The sequence below is a fragment of the Oncorhynchus tshawytscha genome, linkage group LG15 (assembly GCF_018296145.1).
Source record: "Oncorhynchus tshawytscha isolate Ot180627B linkage group LG15, Otsh_v2.0, whole genome shotgun sequence".
Lineage (NCBI taxonomy): Eukaryota > Metazoa > Chordata > Actinopteri > Salmoniformes > Salmonidae > Oncorhynchus > Oncorhynchus tshawytscha.
In genome coordinates, this window is record NC_056443.1 from 5,180,909 (window position 1) to 5,201,690 (window position 20,782).

The 20,782-nt window shown below is 42.5% G+C and overlaps 1 protein-coding gene across 20 annotated transcripts in view; it reads right to left on the reverse strand.

Annotated features, from left to right (window-relative positions):
• Positions 1–16,271, reverse strand: part of LOC112214179 (protein phosphatase 1 regulatory subunit 12A-like) — a 62,153-nt gene extending 45,882 nt beyond the window's left edge. For 12 of the 20 annotated variants that reach the window (XM_024372743.2, XM_024372756.2, XM_024372754.2 and 9 more), the window contains exon 1: positions 15,932–16,270. In XM_024372743.2, coding sequence (XP_024228511.2) covers positions 15,932–16,168 — 237 coding nt within the window. In that variant the 5' untranslated portion in view covers positions 16,169–16,270. Of the gene's footprint in view, positions 1–15,931 lie in introns of all 20 variants that reach the window. The other 8 variants (XM_024372751.2, XM_024372747.2, XM_024372759.2 and 5 more) reach the window with 3 other exon arrangements.
• Between the last annotated feature and the right edge of the window lie 4,511 nt (positions 16,272–20,782).

The following is a 20,782-nucleotide window of genomic DNA, read 5'->3' on the forward strand; positions in this document are numbered from 1 at the left end:
GAGAGAAAGGGTGGGACACACACACACCACCCCCTCCCTCCATAGCAGGTGCTTTAGCCTACAGGCAAGGTGGCCTTTCTGGGAATGCCCTACTCTAATGGAGAAAGAGATGGGTTCTGGGAAGTAAACACTGACAGAGCATTAGTAAATTAATCAATGACTCACAGTAGGACAGGATTCCCCACTTCATTGGTCAATAGAGTTAAAGATGCATTATGGAGAAATCACTCTGCCATTTCCTGGTTGCTAACATTCCACTAGTTCCCCTAATTTCAGTTTGTGACAAAACAAGCTAGTGTAGAGAATCATTGTACCATCTAAACCGCTGTGAAATAGATTTTCCATAACCCCCCCCAAAAATATTGTATTTCCAGCTGTTTGAAGCATAGAAATAGCACAAAGAACAGATCTACTGCTTCTTAGACTTGCATTCAAATGAGAATGGCAGATCTATAACCGACATTTCTGTGAATTTGGTCAGTTAGCCCAGGTTACATATTGCAGGTTTAAATGTACGTGCCTCTCCCTCTGAAAACAGCCTGTTTATCCATTAAAATGGTTCAACCATGGAGAATAGTAAAGTAGTCGTCATCTCATGACGTCCAGCACTGGGTCAGGTAATGATGCACTTTCTGCGTTACTGAACAACTAGCAAGTGATCCTGGCAGTTTGTTTAAATAAGTAAATCAAGATGTAATCCTTAACAGTTGCAATATTTTTTGCATTTCTATAAGATACACAGCTCTAACCTTCTTATGAATCTCTACATTTGAATTAAAAGTTAAAAGGCAGCTACTGGAATAGTTTAGAATAGTGGATCAACTCTTACCAGGTCTGCTTGTGATTAAAGAAACTGTGGGAATTTACCTCAGTGCAGGCTAGTTAAACCTCAATCTCAGTGCTGCTAAGTGACAGAACACTTAGTGTTTAAAGTTCCCGCCAGTGAATAAGATGCTAACACTACAACACTGGACTGTTGTAACCGATGCTCTTTTCAAACACTGAAAAGTACTCCTAAATCAAACCTGCGCATGTTTATTGGGTGTGTGTGTGTGTGTACATGCAATTACCCATTCCCTTCAGTGGAGCATCAGCCGGCATGTGCCAGGAAGTGACTGTGGCTATGAGTGCACACTTCACAAAAGAGCACCGAGGGTGGGAGGTAGCGTCTGTCTCCTGTAGTCTGAGAGCAGAGCCTAAGCACCCCAGTGAAACCTGACCCATAGAAAACACTGGGTTCACACTGTAAACCACAATGTTAGCACAGCCAAATGCCTCCACATCATGGTCCTGCTAGCTAGCCGTCCATGTGCTGACAGCAGGAAATCAAATCAGCGGGCATCTGTCCTAGCCTTGTCAATCGTGGTTTAAATGGAGAAGAGTTGGAAGTGAAGAGGGAATCAACAGGTAGAATGGGTAAGATACACATGACAGAACCAACCTCGTCTGCTGGAAGAGACGCTTGAAAGTAGCCTCCATGCTGACTGTGTTCACAAGCTCAGGCTACAATGAGCGACTGGCCCCCAGCAGTAGAGACTCCAACCGCAAGGCAATGAAGCAGTGCCCTTTGCGCCTCACACATTCTCTTCAATTTAGGGCACCCATATGGGGCTAATTACAGGGCACTATCTATAGATTAACTTAAATCAACCCACCACGAGCAGCAGGGATAAATATGGAAACATTATGAGCAGAAAGAATACAGTGTCCACATGCACCAGCCTAATGCTAAAAAATAGAGGATTTAAAGGGCCCTGGCTAGCGGGCGGAGACGGGCAAAGCCGTTCTCAGAGAACAACAAGAAAATGCGCCAATGACGTCCTCCCCGCCCCAAGAGAGCCTGGGCCATTGCCATAGCAACCAAGCCCAAAAGAGGACGAGAGTTCAGTCTTGTCGGGCATTTGTAAGAAACATAAATAAAGAGAGAAAATAGTTAATTTAAAGCACACTGGGGTTGCTCAGAGAGCCCCCAAGGCAGCGCACAGAGCAGACCTCGCAAGTACAAGATCAAAAGCTAATCTTGAGAACAGGGGGAGAGAAGGGTTCCTTCTCTTTTTGGACGTTCCAAGTTTTGGGTCACCCCACCGCTGTTCTCATGACTGGTTATGGTCAAAGGATAGAAACACCATTCTCTGTTGCTTAGACCTCTCAGCAAGGTACCAGTGCTCACCTCCAGAAACGCAGAGTATATTAAATGGACAAGTTGAAAGCATAGGTCACCATTAACCATAATAGGTTAGCTTAAATGGATACAACAAATAGAATGGTGACAGCCTACATTAAGAGAACTCAAACTTCAGGGTGGCTAACCTTGTAGCCATTTCTGTGGAAGAACCCACAAACCAAACACCCCCCCCCTCCTCCTCAAAAAAATACAACTTCTTGCTAATGGCGTGTGTCATCCATATAGCCAGACGTTGCATTAGTCAGAAGACTTTGCTGTATGAACACAATCCAATTTAGATACACTTTTACAGTCAAGGGAACATCAAAGACTTCCACCTGATTCAAATGTGAATAGCCATTATGCGTCAACCAAGAGTATTTACCCAAAAAGATCATGCATGTACACAAAGTATCCAAGCCTGTGTATACAGGTTCTCCAATCTATTATACAATGGAGTCACACAATATAAAAACCTGTCATACAACATAATGAACCTGACAGATTCCAAACCCCATCTCCCACCCATAGTACAGTTCAGAAAAAGGACAGAGGGCTTTTTCCATACTTTAAAAGGCACTGTACTTCCTACTGATACAGTTGGGGGTCATTGTGCAGAGCGCTCCATGCTAACTTTAGCAGCACTCCACATCAAGGAGAAGACACTTGAGGACCCCCATTTCCTCTGGCAGGGCCCTCCGATGGGCAACTAAAAGAAATGGCCTACTCTGGAACAAGAAATCCACACAACCAGTAGGTCTAGACATAAAAATAAAAAAATGAAATGTTAAAGCAACAAGCCTGATGCAACAGATCTGAAGGTTTAGATTCAAAATGTTGATTAACTTATTTCTTTACATTATAGGCACAGCAATGTACACAATTCAGTAGGCTGTGCGAATGTTCATTCCATATTGCAATTAGTTGGAAAACACTTGTGAAAAGGGCACTGCACATGCGAGCGGATTCATGTGACAGATGAAAGTATCCGTTAGATTTAGAAAGAGGAGATCTAATAGTTTAATTTGAAGCAAGTTGCCTCATATGTGTTAAAACATTCAGTTTTAAAACAATTTACTATGTGTTTTCATAATGCATATGGCCACCAGCTCACTGCAAAGTGGCGTGTGACGTTCTTTTGAACGCTTCATCAGAACTGGGAAATATGAAACCTGACTTCCGACTTCAGTGCATTCAAGACAACGGGGGGGGTATAAATTATTTTTTAACGGATATCCAACTCGGAAACTCAGGCCTCTTTCTAGCACTCAGACTTTCCCACCTGAAGATCACTGACATGATTTGACCATGATTTGGCCTAAGTTCAAGTTGTCTTGAAAGCCCAAAATATGCTGCTGGTCTGACAGATTTTCCACTCAAAGGCTCTGTATGCTGAACGCATGTGATAATTCCACTAAATTAACCTACAGACCGATAAGCATGACCAGTCAAAATATATTCACTTTTAGACTGGTATTTCCATCAATGAATAGGCTAAAAGTGGTTAGTTTGCAGTGGGACTACTTCGCACAGACAATTGGCCGGCAAAATTGTATTTAACGTCGGCTTTCAGTTATTTTCAATAAAATCGGACAATGGCCGGCTATTCCCAGCTAACGGAAACCCTGGTCTCAAACCCACCAAGCAGACGGGCCTCCAGCAGGTCATTCCAACTGCTAGTAGCCATGGCTAGGACCCTGGGTAATTCCCAACAGCGTGACTTGTACCAGTGTGGCTCAGTTGGTAGAGCATTGCACTTGCAACGCTAGTGTTGTGGGTTCACCAGTACAAAAATGTATGCCCTCACTACTTCAAGTCACTATGGACAAGAGCATCTGCTAAATGACTATAAAGCAAATGTAACATTACCAGGATCATATCTGGGCCCTAGCTGTAGGTTATATAGTGGGCTCCTGATCAGGAAACATCCAGGGCCCTAGGTAATGGTGTTCAAATATGGCACAGCCAGTGCTGGTTTTAGAAACTTTTGTTTTAGCACAGGAACCAGCTCAGAACAGATGACAATCATAAACAAAAACACTGTGTGCCATGAGTGGAGAACAGTGTGGTCACTGAGCAGCTGTTTAAACCCATAATGACTGAGCGAGGCCCGAGTCACTCTCCAGTGGGATCAAAGCACCAGCACAGCCACCAAGTACTTGGAGCTCTTTGAAAACATGAATTCATCAAATCTAAATGACAGCATTATTGGTCACAATATCAACACCATAAAAAAAAGTATTACGGTTGTATTTTTTCTGTAACAACTATCACCATTCTATCATTTTGTCAACCATCTGCTCATGTGTTTCATGTGTTTCAGATAAGCATCACTGGCCTTTAGAGAAAACAAAACTGGTAATCGAGAGCAGAGAGAGGAACATTTGAGTAGCTGTCAGAAAAAGCAAAACATCCATGGGCCTGGCTTTAAAATATCACATGTACAACCCAAATATGCCTGCTGGCTTTTTGAGTCAGCAAATTAAAGGATTAACAGGAGATAGGGCATCCACAGTGGAGCTCGTTTTCTTTTTGGAAAATACCCATTTATTCCCTTATAAAGCAATAGTATGGAGACAAAGGTTCTCCTGGAGACCAACATGGGCCCCTTTCTCTCCCTCGCAACTTTGCTTCCTTTCCGCAGCCACCTAGCATAGCTGCAGCCAAGCCACAGTCTAGCATAGCAGTGGAGAACTTCCCAGATAAGTAATACTCCGGGGCTCAGGGCTTCAAGGAGTGACGCTTTGGCCACACCTACTGGGCTATGTCACCGGATCAGAGGCACGCAGCCACTTCCACAAAAGGAATTTCTTCTTACCGCCTGTGTGTGTGTGTGTGTGTGTGTAAATTAAAAAGAGGGCGCAAGTGAGCGAATGTGAGGGGTTTAAAAGCACAAAGCTACTGCAGAGGCCAGGGGAAGGGGGGAGCGCTGCAGGGCGGCCAGCTGGGTTCCTCCACTAGATGAGCCCTGTTGGGAGCCGTAACCTGGCTACACAGAACTCTGCCTCCACTGCTGCTGAGAACGACCATATATGGCTCTGGGATTCCCATGGAAAAAGGCCAGGATTGAAGCAGAGGGGGAAAAAGTCCAGGGAGATTGTAACTATACATTTCAGCTTACGCTCTGCAGCCAAAACAATAGCCCTGCTTGAGAGGCAAGTTTGTTTCCATGAGCTGTTACTGTCAGTGGTCCAAGGAGAGAGGGGGCATGAGGGGACAACGAGGTCAGACGGCCACAGTAACACGAGTGTGTGTGTGTAGCACAATCTCCCTTAATACCGTGCATTATGTGGGTTAACCTACAGCCATGAGCAGAAAATGCTGATGAGGCCTGTTGTTCATGTCATTCTCCAGGCAAGCACTGCCTGAACTCCAGAGGTTAAAGGGACAGTGTGTATGCTTGTGTCTGCCCGCCAGGCATTCAAACAATCCATAGCCATTACGGTTGAAAAATATGGATTACCTCCATAGCCTTTGGAATAAAGGCTCCAGCCGTTGTCCCCTGCACAGTGCCACCGTCAACACCGCCACACATGATCTGAACTCAATGTCTCACATAGGACTGTGCACATTATATTGTCTTTCTTAGGCCTAGCTCACACATTATCTCTTTTGTTCCTGATATTACCAAAAGGCTACTCTTGGGAAGAAACAAGTCAAGACACAAATAAGCATCAGAGTGTGATTTCCTTAAAGAGCTAAGCCACACAGTACTCGATGAGGAAACAGTTTACACAATTAGGAGGGTTGTCTTGGCTCACCAATGTAAGAGGGGCATATAGTGCAGACTGGGCGTTCAAGTAGGAGAGGAGCTGGGTGTGTTCTGTGATGGTGGGGCGAATGCTGGGAAATGGGGGGGTTAGTAGATGAAGTAGGAGTTAGTAGATGAAGCCGTGCTCACTTGTGGAGCCTCAACGAGGAAATGAGAAAAATAAACAAATACTTCCTGTTCCTCTGCCTGAAAGGTCTCTCCAACACCCCCATCCCCCACTACATCCTATTCCCCTCATTTAGGAAGAGGATAAACATTCCTGTCAGTCCTCCTGCCCTCTCAAAACAGACAACGATAGCAGGGCACACCTTTAATTAGCCAATGAAAATCCACATGAGGAGTCCTGAGCAGAGACAAAAGCTCTGGTGGAGACTAGGGCGTTGGGATTTCCGAAGGCACACCTAATCTCCCTGAGCTTCAGAAAATGTCAACTACATTGGAAGGCTCACATGAATCTCAAGTGTGGTCCGAGGACACTAAATTGAACCAAAATTACTGGTACACCAAGAGTTATACTTATTTTGTAAATGTATGCTAAACGGCTCATTGCTCGTGAAAGAAAGAGTTCACTTATTTGGGTTGAAAAGGTTATACTTCTTGATTGACGTTGCTGTGCTTCCGACTGTAGCCTCCTTTCCCCAGACAGGCACATGTACAGTAGGGCAGTGTGCTTAATTCTGGTTCATTTAATTATTAATTTGGAAGGCTGACATCTGGAATAGGAGCTCAATTAGACTTAAGGACCAGACAATATTCACAATCTACAAAATGTCAAGTCTACAATTTTAGGAAATGAACAGTGAAAAATATGCAAATGGTGAAATTGACACAAAATGTCCACAGATTTTTTTTTTTTTAAAGGCACAAGGGTGAAAATAAAAGTACATTTACCTTCTAGTATATTCCTGCTCTGAATAGTTTCCTACTCTGGTCTGTTCAGCGGTGTTAATGGCACCACTAAATTACTGTACCTGGAGATACTAAATAAATCAGTGGTTTTGAATGATGTCCAATGCCTGCAGCCATCAAAACTCACAAGCCAAACACAGACACCCAGCTCGATTCACTGACACGGCTTCTACTCTGCAGTCAAATACACAACACACACACCACAGACTATAATTAAAAGGCCCCTGTCTGCACAACAGCACACAGCAGTTTCACTGGCAAAGTCACAAGGCTGGTGGTGGCTCAGTACAAAACTAGATCCCTCACAGGCTGAGGGGAAGAGGCAGACTGGTTAGCCTGTACAAAGGTTGCTAAAGACTTGTGTACTGACTGTTGTGTACTGGGTTGACTATAAGAAAGGCAAGTAGCCCACTTTGAAACCACATAGGGGTGTGATGCCCATCATGTCTAGTAGGCGGTTGGTCCTTCACTCATACTCTAGGGTGGTCTAGGCCTACATCTTATGGTCCTTCACCTAGGCTGAAAATCAGGGCTTTACCCCAGGGATCACGTTCGAGTTCAGATGTTTGCATTTTCCAAATACAGACCAACCTGATTTTAAACAATTTCACTTGCGTTTTATGTTGCTTACGATAAATTTTAAAAAACGACCATCATATTTCTAATGTTTATCATAGAAAGAACGTAGCCAGTTACAATTCCTAACGATTTTCTTGAAGTTAATCTTGCATTTTTCCAGAGAAAGTATCTACACAGAGTGCTGTCTGCTGATTGATGAGAATTCATAAACAGGCATTTGAGTGGAGAAGTGCAACTGAAGCACTAAATTAGTCTGATGCCAAGCTGAAATTACAATAATAAGCATTTCAGATATGCGTTTACAAAATGCAGCAATGCATTTCATATACGTTCTTTTTTGCATGAAAACGCAGAATTCTGTTTTAAATGTGACACCTGTACCTGTCAGTAGTTTCTGGTGCACCAATTTCACTGGCTGGAAAGATGAGGCCATTGAAAGAATGTAACTTCTCCCTCCCAGGACAACAAAACAGACTGGCCTTAATTGTCCTCCTTGCTGCACAAGACAGAGGAACTCAGTCCTCAGCTTCCAGGTGTTTTCGGTTCAAACACCTTATAAACCTACACTCAGTGAGGCATATGACTGCTGGAATGCAAAGAACCCTGGGATGGTTTGAAGACCAAACTAGAGGGTGAATAAAGGGTGAATAAAAACAGACAAGCTGCTGAAGTCATCCCACTAAAATTTTGCAGCAGCTCAATACTATGCTAAAGCCCAAGTGTGACCGGAGATGTGGGGCAGCGGGGGAGGAGAGAAAGAGAGCCCTTGCCAGCTTCTCATCCCAGTTTACCTTACACAGATGTCGTCAACGGGTCTATGTGCCGGGACTATTTCTCAGAGACCAGAGGAGCCCTGACGACATAGTGAGAGATCTATAGCTTCTCGCTCGCATGAGAAATAGTTTGCATGTACAGGAATGCACAGTGACATCAAATGTACTTGAGGGAGAGGGTAGTACACAGGTGTGGATGAATGGCAGCTTGTAGTTTCAAAAATGAAATTGATAGCAGTCACCAGTTTTATTATCTCGTTTTGATCATGGCCGATATCCGCGGAGCACCTAGCCTACCGGTTGCTAGTGTGTGACAGGTCAAGTCCATCTCCACAGGCTTCTTGGCTGTCATGTCTGTCTGAGCACATACGTGGCAAAAGAAGGTTGAGTTTACACCGCTGCTGAGGAATTCTATCTACAACCCCAGGTGAACCAGTTTCAACCTGCGGTGACGCTTGTCTTAAATACTTCAGACAGTTCCAACCACTAGAGCACTTTCATAATTAAAGCATCAAGAAATTGGGTATCAATACGTCAAGAAAATGTGAGTGTTCATGTGTTTCTTTTTTACATGTTTTAGTTGAGGTAACATTGGAAAAACTACCCACGAAAATCTGGAGTTGAACAGGCATGGAAGTTGTCTGCTTTCTAATGTAAGGAAGCCATGCCGACGTGTCATGATCAGAAGACTACCTGATGTGTTGTGAAACAGTCGAGAGCAACGACACAAGGACTTCCTGCACTTGATTATAGGTTGCGGAAACACTTCAATGAAAACTTAAGACGGAGCCCGCCTGACAGAGCAAGACCTACCAATTATAAACAGGTAGAATGTGCAAGTTCTGTGAGCTTTTCTAATATTACAGTTGTTACAGGCTAGAGGCCCGTGACGGTTATGATGATGATGGAGTCAGAGGCAACGTTGAATCAACATTGGGTTGGGTGACCCGCAACGCTTGAATTATAATATTTTATTAATGCACTTGTGTCCATAAAAACTGACAAGCAATCGACTGCTACGGTTATGAATACATCCAACCGTATTAGCCAATAACCTTTCTACAAGACAGACTGAACGCATAGACAAAGTAACACAAGTCAGATTGCCTTAATTCCATACTTTAAATAATTGAGGAACTTTAATGGTTCTATGTGCATTATTAAAACTCATGAATCGCTGCCTTTGGGCAGGTAAATTAGAAAGGCAAAATTTAAGATACAACAAAGGGGGTGGTTGAAATATTTTTCTTATAGATTTCTATAATGCCTTTCTACCAGAGGTACTTCAAGAGCTTTACATAGTAACAGCTAAACTCCCCTCAACCACCAATGAAATGTGGATCTTAAAAAGCCCTCCAAAAACGACCAAATATTTAATGTCTGTTGACAGGGCCCAACACCAGAGGCAGCCGTTTCAGACCATTCCGCGGAATGGTTTCAAAGGAAGTGGGGCATTTCACTTTAAGAGTCCCCTCCCCCAAAAACCAAACAGTGCCATGTTCACGCTGCCCCTCCATACCCAGTCCACTGCCAAACAGGCCCCCTCCAACTTTGGTTAAGGGCTAGGAATAGACACCCTCGAAGAGCAACCCGGCTCAGAGTGACATTGTTTGAGTGACATCTAGAGGAAAAGGTATCAAGTAGAGAATGATGTCTAAAAGAACAATGCAAATGCAGTTTCTTTATCTTCTGGGCCTTAGTATGGGGAAAAGAACTGACTGAAAGTATTCCATCTTGTTTTGTGTTCCTTTGATTATCTTCCGAGGTGAGCAACGACAAATGTCCCTTGTAATGAGAGGAACATGGTGCTCTCGTCATCAAAAGTCACACAGCTAGTTTCAACCCAAATCAACTTAATCTAGCCCTAATTGGGCAGCGCTTTCAGGTCCTGACACACACCAACACTCACTACGGATCAGGTGATCCGTGGTAACCCAAAACACTCTCCGCTTCCCTCCACAGGGTAAGTGAGTTTACAGCCTTAAGAATATATTATTATTTTTTAAAGACAGAGTGCCGCATGACTGGTGAAAGAAATGTTCCAGAACATAATATTTCAGCAATAGGATCTGGGTGAAGACAACACTTTACAAGGCCAGACCTTCAGAATCAGGTCCACAAGTACATTTTCCAAATTGAATCAAGAGATTGAATTCAAGCAACAACAAAAAAATCAACACCTCTGCCACAGCTGAGAATCTCAAAGGTTGGGGCTGGAACAATTATGTAATGTGCTAATGTAACTGGTGCTGCTTTGGATGGAACTGCAGTGAGGGCCCCATGCACTGCTGTCTGCATAGGTTCCATTTCAAGATTCATGCAGTCCATGTGATTCTAAACTGCTGCTGGCTACTCTGCTCAGTCAGTGGTTATGCAACTCTGTATGTACACAAATCGGCAGACAAGCCACTTGACATGAGACGTTGCCATGGTTACATTGTTAGAGTTCACACACTGATAGTGAGGGCGTGGAACTAAACTGTTGCTAAGGTTTAAAAAAAAAAGTTTAAAAAAGCTAACAGTTTTCAATTTATCGAGCCTATCCCAATGATGTCGTAAAACCTTCACAACTTATAAAAAGCTACTTTGATGAGCCAGTAAAAATGTAATTTCTATACAATACCTGTACCAGCTAGACTATATATACTAAGTACATTACCAATGATAGACAATATGGATGACTCAAGAAAGGCCAGATATGGGTGAATACGCCTGTTGTTTCACTGTGCAGGCCCTGCCTTGATTGGGCACAGTAGGTGGCAGTCAGCTGGGTCCTGGCATTGCCTGGGGAGAGGCTGGCAGGCCAGAAAGAGGGTAAGACTGTGTGTGAGGGGGGGAACAGCTGAGGAATGCTTGCTCTGCTCTCCCTTTGCCATGGTTTCCACCGACTGTCATGTGAGGAATGCACGGGCCAGGAGGACAGGGACGGAATGCTACCTATCCAGCACATATCTACAAACATCTCTCTCCAGTCCTGCCCCTCATTCACAACTCCCTGTACCTCTTCACCCCTCACCTCTGGGGAGCTGTGAACTGTGTGGAAAGCGTTACAATTCTAGTTTACAGTAGCACCATTATAGGTCTTTCCCTCCCACATTTACTCAGTGGTCCTAGAGGGCTGCAGGGTGTACGGGCTTGTGCCCCAGCAGTAAAGATGTCAGCATGCTTCAGTTCGGCTGGTGCCTCATCAAACTCCAGTAGCTGAACGAGTGTGCTCGCATACTACTCCCTTAAAGACCTTCGCTTAATTTTTATTTATTTATGCAATATTACCGTTTGTCCAGGAAGACACCATAGCCAAAGTCAGAATTAATCTAAGATAACTCAAGAAATGTCATAAAATTGCTGTTTTTGCCAAGGTGATCTTAGTTGCTCAGTTTTAAATCTAAGATTCAATCTTTGATTCAATATTTCTCAAGGTGGGAAAAAAATGGACATTAAAAAAACAAGTCTCCCATTCAATGACAGACTTTATTGAAGAATCCCTACTGTTGACCAATCACCAATGAAGTGGTGTAGACTTCGGCTTCAACTTGCCTCCAGAAAAAAATGCAAGTGTGCCCAACCAGCCCAAACTGTTGGGATAATATATGCACAAACTCTTTCGAACTGGAAGCCTTAACACTCCCGATTCAGATTAACAACTAATCAAATCAGTCAAATAGGCCTAGTCTTTTGTGAAAGGCTGGGACAAATGTCCTCCAGGTCCATAGTTAAAAACAGTGGTGGTCAGTCACAACAAAGGTGGACATCAGAGGCCATTGTTCAGTGACTCGTAGGTGATTTCTGTTTCACATAGACAAACCCTTTCAAGTCAGACGGTCCACATGAACTCCAATGCATGCCAAGCCTCCAGTACAAAGCTAAGCAGTCCAGTGTGGCAATGACTCACCCAAACTTAGAATAATCTCCTCAAACCAAGCTATACTGAGAAGAACTGGTGCAGGGGGTATTTATAACCTGGCACTCAGAAGTGGCAGGAGGGCAGGAGTGCAGTGCAGTCACTGCACCCAAGGAGGAGTGAGTGACCCTCCGTGTAAAAACAGAGCATTGTTACAACCAAAGCTAGAGGTCACTGCCTTGCCACCAGGAAGGGAATGGTTCAGGGCATGTCATCAGCACCCGACATCCCCCATAAACAATTGTTGCAGATAAAATAACAGATCTACAGCTGCAACTGAAAGGAGACTTGCCACTCTACCATGTCAATTAGCCTACACTGCCTGGCTGGTCAGTGGTCACTCGGGTACCTGCGTGGTAGCAGCATTAGAGTCATGTTAAAGACACCGTAGTCTCACTACCACAAGCCAATTATTACAGTAGTGGTGAATCGTGGCACCATGTTTGACTCTATAAATAAAAAGGCTAGTCAAACCGCAGGCAGATGACAACTAATCCTTACTAGACTGTTTGGTTTAGTTCCATTCAAGACCAGGACTGGCCTCCTGCTAATAGGAGGGGAGTCCATCCCACTTTGGGAGAGTCATTAACCATTCATTCTGACAACTTTGATTCTCTAGGCCAACTGGCCCTACTCCTTGAAGGCAGAGATTCCCAACATGGATAATGGTTAGCAAAGCCATCAGGGACAATTAACGTGGCAACCCAGACTGAGCCACATTAGATGGGGGTTAGCAAAAAGGGCACTATTCAAATAGTATCAAGATATTTTTAACAGCAAATATGTTTATACTTTTTTTACTCTGCGTTGTTGGGAAAGTTGTAGTCAGTGCATGTGTCCAATAAAATTTGATTTGTCAGATATACGGAAATCTGAAGCACGTATTTTTTTGTAGTTACGTTTTTAACTTGAGCACTGGTGCATGAGGGAGCTGTGGAGGTGCCGGTGAGATTGTAATGAGCAGACTAAGGCAGATAGTGACGCTACTTGTCTACAGCCAAGACTACCGAGCTTGTAGAAGCCACAATGTTATTTATCATCACATATAACAGTGCCAATCTTGACTGGAGTAGCCTAGAGAAGCTAAGCTAGCCAACTATAGCTAGCTGGGCTAATTGAGGCCACATTCTGCGCTCACTATCCATTGAGCCACGTTGATTGGGCAATGCTACCAGTGGTTTTTAATGGGGAGAACATAACTACAATGAAAGGTTTGTTTTTATTAAATGTATAATTTGAAATGTCATGGTATATTCTTGCATGTAACATGGATATTTTAAATTTAGATACTAACGTCCGTTCAGATATTCAAATAACCGTGCACATCCCTAAACAAAATCTGTTGGTTTGAGCAAACCAACATCAGCCAGACCTTCCTGAAATCCTAGGATTAGCAAGCTAAACGCCAATCCCTATATCACCTTCAACTCTTTTCCAAGACCCTGAAGCCAGGGATCACATGCTGGAACACAAACAAAGCTGCTCCAAGTCTCTCCAGACATGGTTAGGTTTCAAGCACTGCGGTGCAAATGCTTTCCTCACCTCTGTTTGTCCCTGGAGTGGACTCCGGTCCCAAAAAAAGGCTATATTTTCACCCAGTGAGCCTGCGCAGTGCAGGAGGCTGACTAATTCCAGTTGAAAGGAAGACAAACTCAGTCACCCTAAAGAAAGGCTGATTAAGACACAGTCTCCGACTAGTAGTGCATATCTAATGTCAGATAAAAATAACTTGTGTGAATCCCCCCCCCCCAAAAAAAATCAACTAGTGATACAGCAGCATCTATTCTAGAGACAAGGCACCACTTCTACACCCTGAGATCGGCCTTCTGGGATATAGCCTTGCCCGGCAATAACAGTTTATAAAAGGTGCACACATCACACTACTTAAGAGAAAGGGCGGGTGATGCATCACTTAGCAAAACAGGACATCTGGGTGATGAGATTATTGTAGATGTAAGGTGCAAGGCAGTTTGAGCATGCACAAGTTCAATAAACAATGTTTCATTCCAGCATTACTAAAATGCATTTGGTGAGACAGGCAGGCCTACACCTTCCCAATTTTGCATTTACACCTGTGAAAAACTTTGATGAACAGTTAACATGTTATTCTCTGGCTACAATGACAAAATAGCATGACTTAAAATGCTTATGTGCAATATCCGTTTGAAGAACAAAAAACTTAACTGAATTAGATGTATTGGTTGAATGTTTTGGTTGTCAGTATTCAAGGTAACAGGCTGGTGCTCCACCTGCCATAACATAAGCTAAAGTGTTGACTAATAACATTAACAGCCCAAAAACCTAGGATTGGCTTCTTTCACACAGCTGAAAGCGACAGGTATTGACATGTAAACCTCACACCTCCCAGAGAGAATGTGTCAGCTGTTATCCGACTGCAGAACAGTCTACTGTGCAGCAAAACACGTCAGTAATGCAACATCGCAATCCGAACACATCGGCAAGATATAGGCTAGCTAGTCAAATCCAAAGTGGAACAACCTTTATAAAAATTTGCATATGATTCTAATTCTGAGCATTTACTTAGTGTTATGCTAAGAATGTTAGTATACTTTTCAAATAGCCTAGCTATCATAACTACTTTGAAACACCACAAGTTTTGATGTTTGCCAATCCATGCAGATAGCTTATAATACAATTGCAAATTGCAATTACAAAATGTGGGTATGAATTGTAACGTTATCTGCTACAATAGTATAATCGATTATAGGAGTGATGTTAGCTACAGAATGTCAAAAGACGTGACTCCTGAGGCTAAGGTTTGCTAGTAACATGTTAGTGTATGATCTTTAGCAAGCCTAAGAGTTACATATGCTGTTAACCACATATAATATTTCTTGAACATATAAGTATCATGACTGTAGCTAGTTACAGTAGTCTTTCTGCCCTTCAGCCTAGAGACTGCGGCATAGCTACTGTAGCTAAACATATAGTCAAATATTGTTGCATGTTAAAGCTTCGACGTGATCCAAGCTGACATCTGATTCCTTTAATTTGAATGGTGCTTTACTGCCGACCGACTGCAGTCAAGCTTATGCTTGGTAACGAGCAGTGCCACTGGACAGCTAAACGTTCTTTCCACCATTTGCACTGGTTAGCTAACGTTAGCTAACCAACTTGTAGCAAGCTAGCTAGCCATCAGCTAACAAACAAGTACATTTTCTGTACTTCCTATTAACTTCAATATAAAGCACAATTGGCAGCAGTTAACTTCGCCAACGACTAATAATTTAGTATTTGTTAAACAACAAACCAACAATAGAGTTAAGCTATCTTTCATAGCTTACACAGGTTAGCCAGAGCAGGGCGACATATCAGTTCCAAGAATGGTTTGCCTAGCTAGCTACAGTGTAACTGGCTGACGTTAACTAGCTATGCTAACAGCACCACCCAAGTGGCTGGTTAGATGTTAGCAAGCCAGTCAACGGCATTCTTCCCGAATATTGGATGTTTGAATCAGTTGCTGATAAACAAAGACCAAATAGCTAACTATCCATATGTTCAACATTACCTAACCTACGAATACATTTAACATACCTAGCTAGCTCAAACGGGATAGCTACCAATCAGGTATTTTGAGTTTAACCACCCCTTCGCTTCTGATCCAATTCAATCAACAGCCCAACAAATGAAATGGCCCTGTCTCGTCTAAAAAAAGACGGGCGTGCTAGGTAAACAGACTGAGCTACAGCAGGAATTACTCCATTCTCCATTACTGTGGCAGGAGGTAACGTTAGCTACGATCTTTGGCAACACATATGGTTGTCGTGCTCTTGTATGGGAAGTGTCTCGGCTTATAGCTGTAAAAGACAAACCTGGTGGAGGGCAGTCAGACCGTCTACATTGGCGTAGTTGATGTCAGCACCCCGGTCAATCATTCGGAGCACCTCCTCGGTATCGCCGCTTGAGCAGGCAGCCAAAAACACGGCGCCATCGTCGAACTTCACCTTCGTCTTCTTCTTTTTCAGAATAGGAGGCTCGATGTCTGTCTCCGACCCTAACCACCGTTTCAACTGTTCGTTCCTTTTTTGCTTGGCGTCCGCCATCTTCATCCCCTCCCGTCTCGGGCTTCTTATCTTTCTCCGAGAGAGGATATACTTTATAGTGCCACTATCCCACAGCGCACTGGGCGTGGGAAGGGGGGCCTGAGAGAGAGTCTGGATTGTTTTCCATAAGCTCGCGAGACAAAGCAACGTCACCTCAGGATCTGCAGTATAACGTCATCATCAGCAGATGAAAGGAAAATTAGGTTTTACATTCCTTGACAGAGTTAGAGTGTTATCATTTATTATGATAAATAAGAACACTGAGACCAGCATAATGTCGATGTTAGTAATTGTGAGTTCTATCAGGATTGCTTCCAGCTTTTTTTCAAGGGTTTTTATGATGACTGGTCAAACCAAGTCGAAACAGTTGAGAAAATATGTATTTTATTTCTTAGACCAGAGATAGGCAATTGATAAACATAGCTCTTTCATTCTTTTTTTCAACTGTTAATTAATAACATTCAAAGAACATCATCCCTGTCCATATGAAATTACCAGAGGGAGACAATAAAAATTAAAGGACATTGGCAATAGAAATAACAAGGGGGTTTATGTTTTATCAACAGTGGTAAAATGGTGTAAAAGGACACAATCCCCAAAAGCAGAACTTGAAATCGATGTTGCAGAGCCAATATCAGCCGACAGGCAGGCCACATACTGTACAACACAGGCCAGTTAAATGCATGTCTCATCGAAATGATTTTCGGAGCCTTTTATTCATCAAGTATGAGGTGCTATTACATTGTTTTTATATTTAGAGTTATTCGTGAGGCCCTAAAAAACTCAAAATCACATCACCAGTGATTAAAGTGCCAGATCAAATTACATCCCAAATAATTTTCAACTGGGCCTTTAAATGAAATGTGACCATGGTCACTTAATCAGACTTTCAATTTTCAAAAGCTTGTTTCCAAAACTACCACTAGTTGAACAAATATGTCTCTATTTTCTACTTAAATATCACTGTAGTAGCAGGATATTAGTATGTTTACTTAGTTTGTGCCCATCTGTGTCAGCTGTGCCACTCCTTCAGAGGAGCCATTATGGAGAGGGAGACTATTGTCCATGAAACATTTGCTGGCCAGTCCATGGAGATAATTACATTAGATATGAGAGAGACAAGTAGACAAGTATAATTATTTTTCCATGAGTACTTTGAAGCACTTTGGGTCAATAGGAAAATGTTTAGTGACCAGTGTGCAACAACAACTTATCTAAAGGAAACTAATGACTTCCTCCTTGGCCTCAAATTGGATTGGAAACCCAAGGGTGTAAGCCATGGTATGGACTGCTTTGTCTCTCAGTAGTGTTTGTGTGTGTGTTTTGTCGGGGGGGGGAAATACATTTACAAGAGAAATCCACTTTATTTTTTGTGTCGGATGGTTATGTCAGGTATAAACCAGTGGAGGCTGCTGAGGGGTTAATGGAATGACATGTGATGTATTTAATACCATTCCACTGATTGCACTCTAGCCATTACCACGAGCATGTCCTCACCAATTAAGGTGTCACGAAACTCCTGTGGTATAAACAGATGGTGATTCTCACCATTGCCACAATATTGCTGAAGCAAAGTATGTGTAGGGCCCTCGAAGCACCTTGCAGAGCAAATGTGGCTCTGATAAGACAAACATAACTGTCTCAAGTGGCTGTGGATAAGCTTTGTGGCAGGACTCAAACACAAATATTCAATCTGCATTTTTTTGCCCGTTCTTTTGCCCCTCCAACATGTCATCTATAAGGACATGCATGGCTAATTACTGTAGACATAACAGGAGGCTGTTGAAGGAGACAGCTCATAACAATGGCTGGAATGGAGTGAATGGAATGGTATCAACCACATGGAAACCATGTGTGGAAACCATGTGTTTGATACCATTCCATGTATTCCTTTCCAGCCATTACTATGAGCCCATCCTCCCCATTTAAGATGCCACCAGCCACCTGTGGTAGACATAGTCTGTGTATTTGTGTCCCATTTGTGTTCCTTTTCATAACAGAGACACAATGCACACCAAAGAGCAATATAAAGCACCTTTACCACAAACCAGTACCTGCAATGATTTGATGGGAGCACTTGAAGTGAAAGGAATGTCTAGTGGACTCAGCCTCTGGGGTGGTCCAGACTTAGCCCTGACTGAATGCAAGGTGGACCGGCGAAGAGTGGTTTTTATTTTGGCACCACCGAGCGTTATTATTGGCAGACGCCCATGTGTACGCCGCAGGGGTGTGGTTTTGCTTCCTTGTATGCTGGTTGTGGAGTTGTTTCTAGAGGCCAGTTCCTAGGCAGTCGTCATGGAGCATGCCACAACGCTATTTAAATGGAAGTGCCGTTTACTGTCATGTTCATAATGATAGTGTTTATGGGTTTGAGTACAATAATTGTTGGCCTAATTGTCCTGCTAATTCTGGTGGGAACGGCTCCTGGATCTCAAAATAGTTTATTTCCTACATGAAATCGAGAACATCCCTGTGTATAAAACAAGTGGGGATAATAGTGATACAGATACATGTATCTGAAGTTAGTTGCCCATTATAAGCTGCTTTAGTCCTTCTTCTGTAACGCTGCTTGACACGATGCTTCATTTGTGAATGGAACCCTCTAGTATCTGTCAGCAGTACCAGAAATGTTGTTGTGCGATTAACCGCCTGACTTTGGACAATCTGAGAAAATCTGACAACCTGAGCCAAAAAGCCATCCAAGCAAAGAAATGATCCAAAACATTTACACAGCTCCACCCACATGAGTTAAAACTCAAGACAGACCGACCACTGTGAGGACAGAGGGGGTGACAAGAGAGAGAGATCTCCTCTGCAGATCCAATTGGCTGCCACTTCTTTTCCCAACCCTGGTCCCTCCATCAGACCCAGTGGATGTCCAGCGAGGACCAGTGGTGGAAAAAGTACACAATTGTCATACCTGAGTAAAAGTATAGATACCTTAATAGAAAGTTACTCAAGTAAAAGTGAAAGTCACACAGTAAAATACTACTTGAGTAAAAGTATAAACGTTTTTGGTTTTAAATATACTTAAGTATCAAAAGTAAATGTAATTACTAAAATATACTAGTATCAAAAATAGAAGTTAAAGTATAAATTATTTCAAATTCCTTATAATTTATTAAGCCGACGGCACAATTTTCTTGTTTTTAAAATGTACAGATAGCCAGGGGGACACTCCAACACTCAGACATTATTGACAAAAGATACATTTGTGTTTAGTGAGTTTGCCAGACCATAGGCAGTAGGGATGACCACGTCTTCTCTTGATAAGTCGGTGATTTTCCCAATTTTCCTGTCCTGCTAAGCATTCAAAATGTAATGAGTGCTTTGGGTTGTCTGTGAAAATGTATGGAGTAAAAAATACAAAAATGCCTTTAGGAATGTAGTGAAATAAAAGTAAAAGTTGTCAAAAATATAAATAGTAAAGTAAAGTACAGATACCCCCCAAAAACTACTTAAGTAGTACTTTAAAGTATTTTTACTTAAGTACACAGTCGAGGACAGACTTTTTTATTTTATTTTATTTTTGTTTGTTTTTTCAATTGAATATTAAAACATACAATCTACTTGCAGTGAAGCCGCTCAACAATTACATTGCATTCAATCATCTAACAGACTCCATCCAGAGCGACCCACAGAAGCAATCAGGGTCAATACCCTGCTCAAGAGCACGTCGACTGATCTCCCACAAAGTTAGAAACGGGGACCCAAATCAGCCACCGGCCCAAGCTCCCAACCACCAGGCCACCAGCCTGCCAAGACCCCCACCCCCCTCCCCACAGTTCCCCGAGAGCTGCCCCTCAACCAGCCGCCCCCCTCCGTTGAAAAAAAGAACAATAATTCCATGCCTGTTTGAAAAAGAGATACTTTGAAAAAGGTTTAATTTTCAGTTAATTGAAAATGAGACATGGCAATCTGCACAAAGGCAAAAAGGCAATTTTTTTACAATGGAAAAGCTTTTCTTTTTTTTCTTCTTTTTTCTCTTTGAGGGAGGATCAGCTTAATATTGCGGACAGAATGTTGCTTCCAATGTAATTGTCGGCATCATTTCCAATCCCCCATATTTTTGGGGTAAATATATATATATATATCCATACACGCATGCATATATACACACATTATTACACATACATACCTATATAGACATACATACTTTTTTAAAGAATATACCTTTATTATTATTCCCCGCAAACCCTTCCACCAATCCCCTAATTGGAGTAAACTAATAAACACTTCTGCTTCTACCTTCAATCCATACATCTTATACACACTCTACAGATACAGTCTACTTTACAATAGTTCTCTCTTGTTTGTTCTTAGTCCTTCCTCTATTTCTGATGTCCATCCAGTTTGATTTCTATTTGTAACTATGCTATTTCACAAAAGCTCCGAACCTATATACATTCTACAGATCCCGCATGCCCTACATTGTTTATCTTGTTACTAGTCCCCACTCTTCAGCTCCACTCAACCCCTCCCATCTGTCTCTCAACATCATCCATTTCGGATTTCTACTTGCCATATATTTTTCAACTGTGCTGTGATGCTACACAAAATAATTGAACCTTCCTATTCTCATAGCTTCTACAGATTGTAAACTAAAAATATATTTTTTTG